Source organism: Helicoverpa zea, chromosome 10, assembly GCF_022581195.2.
Source record: "Helicoverpa zea isolate HzStark_Cry1AcR chromosome 10, ilHelZeax1.1, whole genome shotgun sequence".
NCBI classification, from domain to species: Eukaryota; Metazoa; Arthropoda; class Insecta; order Lepidoptera; family Noctuidae; genus Helicoverpa; species Helicoverpa zea.
Genome location: NC_061461.1, coordinates 11,466,201 through 11,481,982, shown reverse-complemented (window position 1 = coordinate 11,481,982; position 15,782 = coordinate 11,466,201). Strand labels below are relative to the sequence as shown.

The following is a 15,782-nucleotide window of genomic DNA, read 5'->3' as shown; positions in this document are numbered from 1 at the left end:
AAATATAATGACCACCATAAAATGCTTTGATACCCTTAGTTTTGCAACCAGAAAAATCTACTGAACACCAGAAAAATAAAGTCTAAAAATGTAATAGTACCAGCTATTTTAGTCACGACTTCACTTTAAATTGTATTCGACCACCAAATTTAGTAAATGATCACCAACTCTTGACGACCAAATTAATGTATTATTTTTGCCTAAATAAGTCACTGTGATTGCCATAAAATGTAGGCTTATTATCAAATAAAGTATTATGATGCCATATTAAGTTATGTGTCCGGCTTGCAATGCATGCGTGAGTGTCAGTATGACGAGTGACAGGGGAAAATGGAAGAAAATGACATATTGCGCCGACCCCAAGTAAAATTGGGAACAGGGCAGGAGAAAGAAGAAGAAGAATGTGTTTCTCAATACACTCCCTCGAAAACACACTCTTATCGCACTGTTTAGAGGCATGCAATAGACAATTTTCCACCCTAGTGCAGGAAAAGGGTCCCCATAATGTAATTACATTTATTGTATCAGGCCGAACTTATTTTTTTGGAGTCAGTTTACTTAAACAGGATAGCAAGATGTAAAAACTTTGATTATCATTTTATATTAAAACGCTGGTATAATTTTGATGATCATTCACTACTTTTGGTGATCATTTACTACTTTTGGGATAACAATGATTTATTTGGACTCATTTTGCTTAAATAGGATAGCAGAATGTAAAAACTTTGGTTATCATTTTACTTTAAAATGGTGGTTTAATTTTGGTGATCATTTACTATTTTTGGCTTGCGCATGATTTATTTTGGAGTAATTTCACTTAAATGGGATAGCAAAGTGTTAAAACTTTGGTTATCATTTTACATTAAAATGCGAGTTTCATTTTGGTGATCATTTACTATTTTTGTCTGCTATTTGTTACTATTTCTGGTGATCAGTTAAACATAAGCCCTTTTATTCTACATAGAATTATATAGTGCCTTGTAATATATCAGTCCAACAGTAATGAACAATATTTGTGAACACTTTGAATACACAGTAAAATATCTATTCACACTTTTAATTTCTTACACTGAAAGCCGAACTAGAGAATGCTACCTTTGCAGTTCATTGTGTCTGAAATATTGGTTTAGTATGGACCAAACTTAATGGGGCCTTGGAATATCGCGCGAGGTGTAAACTATTTTTGGTATCAGCAGCTGATGTAGGTATGCGAGAGCTATTGTCCTCTCGGTAGTGAGTTGCGAGTCGCCATTAAGTTTGGTGAGAATGATTAGGATACCTGCCAAGTTCTCGCAATGACCAAAGATATTGATAATCCAGCCTTATAAGAAAACCAACATATTTAAATCGTTGGTCTATATTTGTTAACATTTAAATTGAATAGTTGCTACACTGAAAATGAAGTCACTTTTGAAACAATTTAAGAGATATCATTATTGTTCTTGATTAGAAATCATAAATTAGAAACATTCATAATCATAGATTAAAAAAAATTACAACATTAGAACTGCTTATCACAAAAGCAAGAAACCAATGTAAAATACATATATTTTTTAAATTACCTATCTTTTACAGCTAAAGAGGTAGTTGGTAATTTGGTTTATACATTCAAGCCCTCTTATTATAAAACGCGGTATCAAATAAGTATCGGCTTTTGTACTACCTTTAATCCACCTTTAAGTACGACCTTGAAAAAACGTTATTACAAAACGCAGTTTATCGCAAGTCCTATTACTATCTGTAGTACAAAAGATAAACCATCGAGCCCCCTAGTTTAACTGCAGTACTTAGTCGACAAACGTCAAATTCCGACATTATTTACTATTGAGGTTATTTGTTTTGTGATGAAAAAAAACGAAAGTGGATATAAATATGTGTGATTTGGAATACTTGGGTGTGTTAGAATACTATTGAGAGTGTCCGGGGACCCAACAGAGTGCGTCATCGAGAAAATCTCTTCAAATTACCTGACGACAATTTTCGATATAAATATCGATTTACGTTTTTCGAAATAATAGTCAATTGAATGCATGATGATAATCCATGATGATCCAGGATGATCCTATGCTGCTCAACTGGGCTCGCCATAAAGTAAGTAACCTTTACAGTGCAAGTAGGTTGCCAAAAAATCCTAATTAATTGTATACGAGTCGAAGTTTTTATTATGGATGTTTCTTTGTGTTCCACACATAAACTACCACACGGATTTTGATGAAACTTCGAAAATATATCAGATTATCATACAGTCTACTGTTTATTTACAGATTCAAGACTATGTTGGCGGTTTGCACGCCGTATCTCTGCCAATAATATGCAATGTTTGTAAAAGGCTGGAAGCTTGCTAAAATGTACAAAAATGCCAAGGTGAGAAAGGGAACAAGATTGTGTGATGAAGAACAGTGTCCAACATGTATCAGTGCATTTGACTATATAGATAGACATCGGAATAAAATATAATGTTTTACTTTTTTGTTGTTTCATGTTCTTTTGGTAATTTAATGCACACGATATTCTGTGTGTAAGTTATTGTGCACTTAATTTTGAAGAGGTTCTAATTAGATGCACAACGTCTTATTTAATCATTTAAATCGGGATGAAAATAATCCAAGTTATTTCTAACCTAAAAACAAAACATAACTCGGGTACGCGCGCTGACGTTCCGTTATACGCGCAAACTCAATAGTTGTTTAAAAGAGAATAATTGGATCATATATATCGTTAAAAGATACTAGAAATATAAAATTACCTTTAAATAATAAAAAGTAATATTTTCAACTGCAGAGATATTTTTTTTTATTGTCATAGTTATTTATTTTTCATCAAAATAGATTTAACAAAATAATGTAAAAAGGAACGGCGCATAGAATTCGGAACGATTGAACGAATGATTTAAATATTTGTTGATTATAATCTGTGGATATTATTTGAACCACAGACAAATCGAAGTACTAAACCATCTTCTCTTAGTCTACGTTTTGTAATAAGGATGTAAAGACTATCGTAAGTACCGTAACAAACCAAGACGACTTCAGTCTGGTTTAAACCACTACTTGCGGCAGTTTTTATAATAAGAGGGAAGAAGTCTATAAAAATAACAATTTTATCTCAAGACATAAAAAATAAATTTTCAGTGCAACAACTAAATAGTATTAAGAACCTATTTGTGCAGATAATTCAAGTAATTATTAAATATCACAATGACTTTGAATAAATTCGGATGCATCTTACGTCTAGGAGAACACATCGATGGGTTGGGGTGAGACAGTTGCCAGGGTGTGCGTGGGACTCGCAAGTGGATCACTTACGTGAGATTCATTTTTCTTAGCTTCGATTGTAGCTTGTTTCACAGCCTCTTTGTATGGTCCCCGTTTTTTCTTTAGGAAGCGTATCTGAAACATTTGAACTATTTATTCTGTAATAGAAGCTTTACAATTCACATTTATTTCAGTAAGTTGCTGAAGTAGTTTTCCTCACATTGTACTGTTTATGTATATTTTTAAATGTAGTCATCATGCATTATGTATTGTAACACAAAAGAAACTACAAGGAAAAAAAGTAGAAAAATATTATTTGTTTGTCTTGTGGTTATGAATTAGGTATCTTTGTATTTGCATATATTTTTAGGGAATTCTATGAATGAGTTAACCATTACAATAAAAAAAAATTGTATGCAGTTGCCTCATGAATATGAAGATTAGTGCTGAAATAAGGTTATTGATGGCTGCAAACAGAACACATGTTATATGATATCTAATCTGAAAATGATATTGGCTCACCTTAAAATCTTCTAAAAATGGACTCAAGCTATCACATGGCATTAATGATGATGTGGTTGAAGCATACCAAGCCACATGGGCCCTTGATGTGGGTGTGACACTGAGAACCCTTCCCGGCCACCAGGGAAACCCTACCACCTTACCCCACACCACATCCCCTGGAGAAACCCTCAGTAACCTACCACCAACACCCTCCGTACCATTTGTAGGGAAATCTGGCACCATTTCATTGTCGCAGTCATCCGAACCACTTTCTATAGGATCATTCTCAATCTGCTTCTCGTGTGAATTACTACTTAATCTTCGTAAGCTTATTGACAACTTCTGGTTCATACAATGCTCTTTAATATCACTAAAATAGTCCACAGATTCACTGTCAGTACATTTACTTGTGTTCTCATCACGCTTCTTCTGATTTTTGTACTTTTTTTTGTGTTTTACTTTATGCTTGTGTTTCTTTTCTAAAGGATCTAGTGTTGGACTGGAGGCATTGTTATGAGGTGATAACGCTCCTATATGTTTGGGCGATTGCATACTTTGACTTTTTTCTACTGAGCTAGTTTTCTTTGCCTGTTTTTTAGCTTTCTTTAGGGCCTTCTTAGCCGCTTTGGAATCAGGTTTTGTTGGCTTCCCCATATCACAAGATACACCTGAGTCTTCATTGAAGTCGCCAGTAAGTGGTGGTATTTTTACAACTGTCCCTTCACCTTCCCCAAAACATATTTTAAGTGTCTTTGCACTTGAGAACATGGAGCTGAAAGAAATATCATTTTCGTCTTTCATATCTTCTTCTTTATCGGCGTCCAAGTCGTCAGAAACACTGACAAAAGCCAGTTCCTGTGTTACTGTCTCATTACTAGATTTCTCACTTTTAATTTGTTTTTCACTAGCCTTGTTGGAAACTTTTGGTGCCCCTCTCACAGCACTTGTGATTTCGCTTGGTTGTAGCCTGGACAGCTTAGGTATGAGCATGCTGCCCATCAAATACTTTTTTTCCGTCCTTGATGACTCAGAGAGGCGAGACGTATCGTCATCAGATTCCATCTTACGTTTTTTAGACACGTCTACGTTTTCGTTGTTCTCATTACAAATCCCTTGGCAATTTGAACATAAGACCTTCCGAGGTCTTAGTCGGACGGTCATCTTTTGCTGCTGCTTACCCTTAGGACCAGGCTTTTTTGATTTTTGTGAGTTTTCTCCCTCATATTGGGGTTCTTGGTATGTGAACCTTTGACTAACGGAATGCAATTTATCGCTTTCATTTGTAGGCACAGCCTGTTTTGAGAATGCTGGGTTGAGGCTATACACTCCAAAAGGCAAGTTACTGTAAAAATATAGCGAAATTAATGTAAATTCTATAAAGTTTTTCCATTAATCGATAAAGGCACACTTGGTTATATCTCGGTTACCTACCCTTTGTTGGAGTCCAGAAGCACACCTTGGAACTTTTTATCGTCAGTGCAGTACGATACAACAATTAAATCAGCTAGCGCTTCTTCAACATTTACTAAAATCTGAGAATTCTTTTGAATCGTCATATCGGCTGTTGCTACGACAGCCGCCATATTTTGTTGAATCATAGACGACCATTGGTAGACCAAGTTATTTTTCACAAATAAATTGGCAATGGTCAATCATATATAGCCGTATAGCCAATTTTTTCAACATTTTAGTTTTTCTCAATATATTTACGTCCTTTTATAGGTACGTAAACTTTACATTTACTGAAACCTAAAAATCCATCATTTATTAATTTTCGATAAACATATTCACAACCTTTTTAAAAAGATTGCCGGTTATTTGATAACTCGACTCGACACTCGACTCGACCACTGTCCCTCAACCCTTCAATGCGCTTCGCCTTCGCTTCGCTGCTTCGCTGCCAAACTTGGTATCAACGAAATGTCAGATTCATTGATTGTTTTGGCATTTGACAACTCTGCTGTGGACTCCAAAATCCGGCTCCGCGGCTCCGCGTTCGTGCTTGACAGTTGTTTCTAGCTTCGCGGCGCCGATACACTTTTTATTAAGCATTTTGTATCAATAAAATACGTTTATTTGTAATTAAGTCGTCAGGGAATTAAAAGACAATCACAGTAAGTAAATGACGACTTATTATGCTCTACAACTGAACCATATTATGCGGATATAATTATTATAAGCGCGGACTTACATAATCTATGCGAAATTATTCTTTTTTGATTTTCTTATTTGCTAAATAGCTGTTTTTCGTCGCAGCTTTATTTAACCATCGTATATTCAAGGCCAAGGTATTAATGTTGTTGTCTTAAGTTGTCTGACCACTATTTTATATTTCTATTGATCTTACTGTAGTACCTATTTACTGCCGCAGAAAATTAGCACAGGTAATTAGTTACATTCTTTACAAAAAACCTTGAGAGCTTAAAATAAATATAGGCACGTGAAAATATTAAAATATTTCATTGTTAGCTTACAAAGTGTTGGTAATGTGCTCATGGCTCATTGTATTTAATATTGTAACTCCTTCCTCTGTCATGCATATTTTTAATTTCTATATTCTTAAGAAATAAAAATTACTGTCTAATTTTTCCTGCCAATATTATTTAGTCTAGCTCAATTTTCTCTACTCCAATTATTTCAATATTCAATTTAATTAATTATTAGGTAACTGGAATGTTGTTTATAGCGTTTTTCATTTGCTCATAAATAAAAATCAGTCTATAACTGTGCCCAGAGTAGGTTTTATCTATCTCCATACCAAATTCTACTACAATTGGTTCAGCTCTTTAAGCATTAAGTCAAATCTAGTTTAACAAAGTAGCTTTTTTACACAAAAGTTTATTTTTATAATATAGCCTTATCAATTGTATCTATTATAAAACAACCTTTGTACCATACAAATTCATTGCAACTCTTTTATGCGAGAACAGCATGATAATTATGATGACCTTTGTCAATTATTTCAATATCAGCATCTGATATAAGTATCTTGCTCTCCATATAGTCTGATGCACTTTATTTGCTTGATTTATTTTGCCTTTACAATTTTTGCTACAATACAATTTTACAATTTTTTATCAATATGATGTCACCAGTTTTCAGGGATACCTACTCAATTTTTTTTACAAAAATATTTAATAACTTTAGTTTTTTCGTTATTATTAGAAGTACCCAAATTGTAACTAGTACAATAGGATCAGGCCATTTTCCCATATTCGGCTGTGGCCTTATATTTGACGTTTCATAATAGCTTTTTTGACAGGTCTACTTGAAATTAAAAAAATTACTTGAATTTAAAAGAAAATAGCATTTCAAAATCTGTGTTAACACATCATCTACTTACAGGCCATGGCAATGGAGAGGATAGACATTACCCAGCCACTCTGGGATCAGAGCACATTCGTGGGCCGGTTCAAGCATTTCGCTTTCATTTCCAACCCTCTACTGTCCCTCGCCTCAGAGAGCGAGCTGCATGCGGCTAAAGACCTATACTTGAAATACAAGTAAGTTGAATAATTTTGCTATTGAAGAATATTTGGTAGACTATATGGCTGCCATGATCATAAGGTGGATTATGCTACTATAGTCTGTAATATAGTAAAGTTTGACAAGCATTGCTTGCAACCGAGTCTTCAAATCTAATCTAAATAAATCCGGTTTAGCTAGTCACATCAGGGCTCACGCTAGGAGGTAAATTTACCATGGTTTGCCGTTGTCGAAACGATGATGAGGACTAATACAAGAGTCTAGCAGCTGACCAGTCTACCTGGCGATATGAGCGTGTGCAATCAGTATTTTTTTCGTGTTACTATTGAAAATAGCCTGGTTTTTTTTAAAGCTCTAACTAAAGATAAAAGCTTTCTCGTTTATATTTGCTGTTGTACTAATATTTTTCTCAAAAGTCTGATTTCCCTTAACGTAAAAAAAGTCCATTTTATTTTATAATAATAACGAATTTAATGCATCTTTCCTCTATTTTCTTCCAGAGCAGGCCAAGAGCCAGCAGGCACAAAATACGAGCAACTAGTGCGAGCGAAGCAGCTTTACGAGTCCGCCTTCCATCCCGACAGCGGGGAGTTGCAGAATGTGTTCGGCAGAATGTCATTCCAGATGCCCGGAGGATGTCTTATTACGGGAGCCATGTTGCAGTGGTATAGGTAAGTACAATTAAATAGAAAATTTTAAATCATAAACTCGAAACTTATTGTATTCAGTCTTTGTTAAGGTGAAAACATGTATGAAACCGATATGCTTCGGGCGCGTCATGACACGCCACGACACATAAGTATGTTCCACCTTTCCACACGTTGAACGCCCAGAGTCCGTACAAAAGAGCTTTTCTATGGTATCTGGGACCGATGGGGTTCAATGCCTTAAACATACGACACTTTTTATTGACTTGAAATGTTTGCGCAAAAATTGGGCAACTTGGCGCAAACAGTTTGCGCAGAGGTGCGTAAACTTTTAAAATGGTCTGTGTGTCTTAGCAGTACATGCACTACGCCGTAAAAACTGTTTTTTGTCCTTCTAGAAAGTATTTTGTAAACAAAATTATACAGCAAGTACGACGTTTACGTAGAAATAATTTGCAGTTGCAATGGCGACCGGCCAATGTAGGTCAAAACTCTAATAATGTGAGCTACTAAATACTGGATATTAACTTTTATAGTCAGCGTCACGACAATGTGTTGCCAAGGAATTTTGTTCTTCATCAGATTTGTTTTGAAGTTGTAATTTAAACAAAGTCGTTGTAATTATATCACACAAAATAATATGTGTACATACATACCGTACATATTCTTATTTTGTAAAATGTCACCTTTTCCTCCAACCTTTTTTGCATGTAGGTCAATACTACTAGGATTCTTCCAAATGAGTAATTTTACTAATTTTCCTTTGAAAATTAGTCATGTCACTGTTTTTAACACCTACTACTCATAGGTCCAACTACCTATTGGTACAAAATATTATTATTTATTAAACATTATTGGTTATAATATTTTGAATCATGGAAGCCAATAATGAAACATTTCTTAAGCCTTTTGCTGGCGGTTTCACCTACCTCGATAAATGGGCTATCTAAAATTTTATTTTTTTCAAGTCTATTCAGTAAAAAACAAAAAAACTCTTTTTGAAATTACTATAGTATAGAATATGCATTAAAATCGTGACAAATTAACATCTTCACCCGTTTTCCTCAGAACACCAGTAGCAGTAGTATTCTGGCAGTGGGTGAATCAATCCTTCAACGCGCTCGTGAACTACACGAACCGTAACGCGAACTCCCCTCTCACCACCACACAGATGGGCATCGCTTATGTATCGGCTACATCAGCCGCCATGACAACGGCGCTAATCTTCAAGTTTAGCGTTCAGAAGAGGGCGAAGAACCCTATTTTAGCTGTAAGTATTTTTTTTTTGATATTTATTAATAAACTGAAATTACGGAATAAGGGTTTTGGTACTTACATAAAGGAAGGTTGGATGAGGGAAAATGGGCGGGGTATTATTTATTTTTTATGTAGCACAAGTTGGTTCCACCATTCACCTTTATCACTTCGGTCAGAAGGATTTCAGTCTATAATCACCAATTCATCTTGAGATCAATAAGTATGTCTTCTCTGTTTGAAAAGGAGTCTTGATCAGCTAAAAATAAGTGGGTAGTATGAAGTATACAGTTATGATAATAAGGATGAAGTTAAATAGTTCGAATTATATAAATATAACAGAATATCTTGATATCTGATAATATGAATAGCGGCTTAGATACATTATCGATAAGATAATGGTAATAATACTTCAATAACCATGGTATTACAAGTGTTATATCTGTCTGATTACTACATAGAATTGAGGTTCAAATTCAAATGTTTTAAATTTCATATCACGGCGGATTTTGCTTTCAATTTAATAACCTATCCCTCTTTTGATTTTCTTACTACATGTACGAATTTGACAAAATGACAAAATTCTATCTCATCGTTAACGCTACATAATCCAATTACATTTTAATTAGTAAGTGTGACAATAGAATAGAAAAAACCAGTATTGATAGCATTTTGCAAATTGCACTATCATCTAAAATTCAAATTACAAGTAATCGAGGTAAAATATAGTTATCTTTTTGTCAAATTAGATATATTTAACAATTTTCGCCTAAATTCTTGAATTTTTTACTTCCAAAAATATGTATCAAACAAATAATCAAGGTGACATACATACATAGTCATATCAAATTGCATCAATCAACTTCGTGTCATGACAATCATTTACTGTACAGCAAAAAGTATTAAATCATGCTTTTTAGGTAAAAATGTATGAATAGTGTTTGTTTTCGAATGAATCGATTTTCGTTTGAAGGATGTGACGAATGGAACCATCTGTCTCATAGATTGATTCAAGCGATTTATTAACAAAAACAATGACAAATGATTAGAAAGGCGAAAGGCTCATTTGTTTATTACTAAGCGCTTCTAATCCAAACATATTTACAGATTTGTATGTATATACCTATATTTTTATCGTCCCACTGCTGGGCACAGGCCTCCTCTCACACGGAGAAGGATTGAGCATTAATCACCACGCTTGCTCAATTCGGGTTGGTGATTTCAGACTATAGTCCAGGTTTCCTCAAGATGTTTTCCTTCACCTTTTTATCAGCCATTGGTGTCTAAGATAAACTTAGAAAGTACATACAAACTTAGAAAAGTTGCATTGGTACTTGCCTGACCTGGATTCGAACCCACGCCCACATACTCGAGAGGTTGGTTCTTTACCCACTGGGCCACCACGACTGTAGACGAAAAAAAGGCTGTAACATACCTATATTAGAGTACCAGCTTCCGCCAGCAGTTCCCCCTACGTCTCGTGGTAACTTCTCGGCGCATCCGGCTATAAAGTAGCCTTACAGCCTCCCCGGATAAATGGGCTATCTAACACTGAAATAAATTGTTCACATCAGTCGAGTACTCCTGAGATTACTTTAATATTAGTACTTATAGGTTAAAGAAATAAATAAATAAATATAAATAATGTCGGGACACCTTTTCACACACGGTTGGTTAGCCCCATGGTAAGTTATTAATTAACTTGTGTTATGGGTGCTAACACAACTGATAAACTACATATAGCTACACATATACATATTTATAAATACATATTGTAACACCCAGACCACGGCCAACAAGCATGCTCATCACACAAATGTCGACCGAACCGGGAATCGAACCCAGGACCTCAGATTCGGCAGTCCGGCTTGGTGACCATTGCGCCATAGAGGTCGTCAAAAGGTTATAATCTTATACAAAAATATTAATTTTCCATATGTATATTTCCAGCGTTTCGTCCCATTCGTAGCAGTGGCGGCCGCTAACTGGGTGAACATTCCTCTGATGAGACAGAATGAAATACTATTAGGTCAGTACACCTACCCCACTTCAGTGGCCCCTTAAATAAATCTTGATACTTTTTATACAAATACATACCAGTGCATGTTTCCAAGGGGAATAGGGATGCCCTAGTAACAGGGTTGAAGAGGTCAGATAGTTAGTCGCCCCATGTAGAACACTGGTACTCAGCTGCATACGGTTAGACTGGAAGCCGACCCCAACATAGTTGGGAAAAGGTTAGGTAGATGATGATAATCTTTATAACTGTATTTATTTATATTGAGTTTTAGCCGCATTTATTTTTAAACAGAGTTTTTAAATAAACTTGTGCCTAGTCAAATGACATAGACTGATGCATGAACATTAATTAATTTTAATCAACTGTCGACTGAAAGAGGTATTGTATGCATCTTGCATGCATCAATGGTCTTTGTAATACTGTTGATGTATATTATTATGATATACCTATATTGAAGAACGTCGAATTGATTAAGCATGTAGCAATGAGCATTTTCAGAGAGAGAGAGAACATTTAAACAACTTTAAAGAGGTATTAATTTCTACAATTTTTAAATCAACAGCATTTCCTAATTATGGAATTACAAAAATATGCATCATCATCATCATCATCATCATCATCATCATCATCATCATCATCATCATCATCATCATCATCATCTCAGCCATAGGACGTCCACTGCTGAACATAGGCCTCCCCCTTTGATCTCCACAGATACCTGTTGGAAGCGACCTGCATCCCTTGAAAATATCTCTTTTGGTTGTTGTCGGTTAGAAAATCACTTCTTCTTATTTTATATGGTAATTTATGTTGTAACATGATAATTTCCAGGTCTGGATGTAACGGATGAAAATGGAAAAGTTATAGGCAAATCTCAGATAGCGCCCGCTAAAGGAATTTCTCAAGTAGTAACTTCGAGGTAAGAGTGCGGACACAGCTTTTTGAACGTTTTTCTCTACAAAATCTTTGTCATTTCAATCAAATAGCTCAAAAATCGCTGATAAATTGTTATTAAAATATAGTTGCAAATGGAAGTAAGCTTCCGGGGATTACAATAATAAAGAACTGGCCTTTTTTCCCTGCTGCTTCACTTAAATACTGATCAAACAAACTGGATAAAATGTTAACCAAATATTTACCATCTCCATAGATCTGCCTTTCGCTATATAATCATCATCATCCTCCGAGCCTTTTTTCCCAACTATGTTGGGGTCGGCTTCCAGTCTAACCGGATGTAGCTGAGTACCAGTGCTTTACAAGGAGCGACTGCCCTGCCTGACCTCCTCAACCCAGTTACCTGGGCAACCCAATACCCCTTGGTTAGACTGGTGTCAGACTTACTGGCTTCTGACTACCCGTAACGACTGCCAAGGATGTTCAATGACAGCCGGGACCTACAGTTTAACGTGCCATCCGAAACACAGTCATTGGTGTCTAAGATATACTTAGAAAGTACACTTAGAAAAGTTGCATTGGTACTTGCCTGACCTGGAATCGAACCCGCGCCCTCATACTCGAGAGGTTGATTCTTTGCCCACTAGGCCACCACGACCTTTCGCTATATAATATTTTATCTAAAAAGGTTCGCCAATTTATTGTACCAAACATATAATAAGTTACTTTTCATATACACAACTAGTACTACATGTTACACTATAAGTTTTTGTGGCTATATTTTTTTGTTGTTTCTGTTTAGTTACCTCAATCATTTATATGTTTTTTTCCACACATTCCAGGATAGCAATGTGTGCCCCGGGCATGCTGCTGCTGCCGGTCATCATGGAACGCTTGGAGCCGAAACCCTGGATGCAGCGCATACGATGGGCACACATCGGCATACAGACCGCTATTGTGGGCATGTTGTGAGTATTACTTTAATAACTATTTAGATTTATCCCAACAAAACAATGTTAACCTTACTTTGGTATGACAATTAGAAACAACATAAGTAATTCAGAAGTTATGACTAATCTAAAATTACCTTTTTGACTCCACGGTTGATTCTGCAGCCAATCAGTTACACGAATATAATGTAAAGCTAAGTCTTGCGAGAACTGTCAATTGTTATATTATAATGTTGTCTTAGTTATCACAATATTAGGTATTTAAATCCTTGTTGCAAGGAACATGGATGTAATAAATAGAATACTGGAAATTTTCATTGACCAAATTGAAGCATTTAAAATTTGTATTTTTTCCTTTCAGCCTAACATTTATGGTGCCTACTGCCTGTGCAATCTTCCCACAGAGATGGTATGTATTTACTAAAATCAGTACATAAAGATAAATAAAAGATGATTCATATATCAATAGAACATTAAAAAACAATCTATGTCTGTTTTTGACGAGACTTTCATTGGCAGATAGCTAATAAAACAAATAACTTTTTATATTGATGCAGAAAGTTTCTCTTGGATGCGGATGTGCATAGTTAGGTACTAAAAATATAATTGTGCAATTATATATTAACGCATTTCATTTAATGTGATTGTGAACGACACACCCGATATATGTCTATGAACTAACGTATATTTTTTGTTTGTCCCCTAGCAAATTATCCATAGACACAATCAAACGTTTTGAAAAGGATAACTATGAAGAAATCTTGAAGAACACGAATGGAAAGCCACCAGAATACGTGTACTTCAACAAGGGATTGTAAACTATTAGTTTTTGTAAGTGAAATATTCTCATATAAGAGTTAAATGCAAGTTATATGTATCCAGTGTGGTAAGTGTTAAATGATCAAGAAGGATATTTTTATTATTATTTAGGCGATTCTCACACTGTCCCGCATGATGCAGTGTAGCGCGTGGATGCGTGTTCTTCCGTTGTTTGTAAGTATCTCCGTTTGTATGGAAAACACGCACAGTCCAACACACTGAAAATGCATCCACGCGCGTTCATGCGGATCACGCGCATACACGCGGAGAAACACGCACCCCCGCGCGTAGGTGCGGGGCGAGACGCAAGGTATGGCACACTGAACCCCGCAGTGCCGCGCGTGATTTTGAATGGGCGTGACGTGCGTGTTTGATAATGGAACTCGATGAGAGTCGCCGTGCGTGAATCTACTGAACGCACCCACGCGCGTGACTGCGCGAAGAACCCGCGCGATGATGCAGCCCTGCACTCCCGCAGCAACGCGCGATGATGCAGCCCTGCACTCCCGCAGCAACGCGCGATGATGCAGGCCTGCACTCCCGCAGCAACGCGCGATGATGCAGGCCTGCACTCCCGCAGCAACGCGCGATGATGCAGGCCTGCACTCCCGCAGCAACGCGCGATGATGCAGCCCTGCACTCCCGCAGCAACGCGCGATGATGCAGCCCTGCACTCCCGCAGCAACGCGCGATGATGCAGGCCTGCACTCCCGCAGCAACGCGCGATGATGCAGGCCTGCACTCCCGCAGCAACGCGCGATGATGCAGGCCTGCACTCCCGCAGCAACGCGCGATGATGCAGGCCTGCACTCCCGCAGCAACGCGCGATGATGCAGGCCTGCACTCCCGCAGCAACGCGCGATGATGCAGGCCTGCACTCCCGCAGCAACGCGCGATGATGCAGCCCTGCACTCCCGCAGCAACGCGCGATGATGCAGGCCTGCACTCCCGCAGCAACGCGCGATGATGCAGGCCTGCACTCCCGCAGCAACGCGCGATGATGCAGGCCTGCACTCCCGCAGCAACGCGCGATGATGCAGGCCTGCACTCCCGCAGCAACGCGCGATGATGCAGGCCTGCACTCCCGCAGCAACGCGCGATGATGCAGGCCTGCACTCCCGCAGCAACGCGCGATGATGCAGGCCTGCACTCCCGCAGCAACGCGCGATGATGCAGGCCTGCACTCCCGCAGCAACGCGCGATGATGCAGGCCTGCACTCCCGCAGCAACGCGCGATGATGCAGGCCTGCACTCCCGCAGCAACGCGCGATGATGCAGGCCTGCACTCCCGCAGCAACGCGCGATGATGCAGGCCTGCACTCCCGCAGCAACGCGCGATGATGCAGGCCTGCACTCCCGCAGCAACGCGCGATGATGCAGGCCTGCACTCCCGCAGCAACGCGCGATGATGCAGGCCTGCACTCCCGCAGCAACGCGCGATGATGCAGGCCTGCACTCCCGCAGCAACGCGCGATGATGCAGGCCTGCACTCCCGCAGCAACGCGCGATGATGCAGGCCTGCACTCCCGCAGCAACGCGCGATGATGCAGGCCTGCACTCCCGCAGCAACGCGCGATGATGCAGGCCTGCACTCCCGCAGCAACGCGCGATGATGCAGGCCTGCACTCCCGCAGCAACGCGCGATGATGCAGGCCTGCACTCCCGCAGCAACGCGCGTAGCTGCGGCGACACGCAACATGCAGCGTCATGCGGGGCAGTGTGTACACCGCCTTAAGTACATGGCTTCAGAAGTAATCTATTGTACTGCATTTGAGTAGGGCTGTTGACAGTTACTTTATTAATTAAATCATTTGTCTAAGCAGTTTATACATTTAAAAAGTTTTGTTTAGAAAGTCTTTTCAAAATTGTTTACTTTTAATCAAACACTGAATCCAGTGTCGATTATATATTTTTAGCACTGCTTAAATATTTTTAGGCTTGGTACTTAAAAATT

At 38.2% G+C, this 15,782-nt stretch overlaps 2 protein-coding genes across 5 annotated transcripts; one reads left to right on the top strand and one right to left on the bottom strand.

The window, feature by feature from the left end:
* Positions 1 to 1,027: 1,027 nt before the first annotated feature.
* On the bottom strand, positions 1,028 to 5,408 carry LOC124633623 (PWWP domain-containing protein 2A-like). 4 transcript variants are annotated; one of them, XM_047168905.1, is made up of 4 exons: positions 5,190 to 5,407; positions 3,959 to 5,100; positions 3,080 to 3,389; positions 1,028 to 1,613 (listed from the first exon to the last, which is right to left on the bottom strand). In XM_047168905.1, the coding sequence occupies exons 1-3, from the start codon at positions 5,354 to 5,356 to the stop codon at positions 3,322 to 3,324; spliced, it is 1,377 nt and encodes a 458-aa protein (XP_047024861.1). In that variant the 5' UTR covers positions 5,357 to 5,407; the 3' UTR covers positions 1,028 to 1,613; positions 3,080 to 3,321. The 4 variants fall into 4 exon arrangements, with proteins under 4 accessions (XP_047024861.1, XP_047024859.1, XP_047024862.1 ...); XM_047168903.1 differs by having other exon boundaries at positions 3,777 to 5,100; positions 5,190 to 5,406; XM_047168906.1 differs by having other exon boundaries at positions 3,977 to 5,100; positions 5,190 to 5,406.
* Positions 5,409 to 5,435: 27 nt separating this feature from the next.
* On the top strand, positions 5,436 to 14,097 carry LOC124633626 (sideroflexin-2). Its single transcript, XM_047168907.1, has 9 exons — positions 5,436 to 5,872; positions 7,104 to 7,261; positions 7,745 to 7,915; positions 8,960 to 9,161; positions 11,096 to 11,174; positions 11,997 to 12,084; positions 12,902 to 13,027; positions 13,371 to 13,418; positions 13,716 to 14,097. Exons 2-9 carry the CDS (start codon positions 7,107 to 7,109, stop codon positions 13,825 to 13,827), a joined length of 981 nt encoding a protein of 326 aa, XP_047024863.1. The 5' UTR covers positions 5,436 to 5,872; positions 7,104 to 7,106; the 3' UTR covers positions 13,828 to 14,097.
* The last annotated feature ends 1,685 nt before the right edge of the window (positions 14,098 to 15,782 follow it).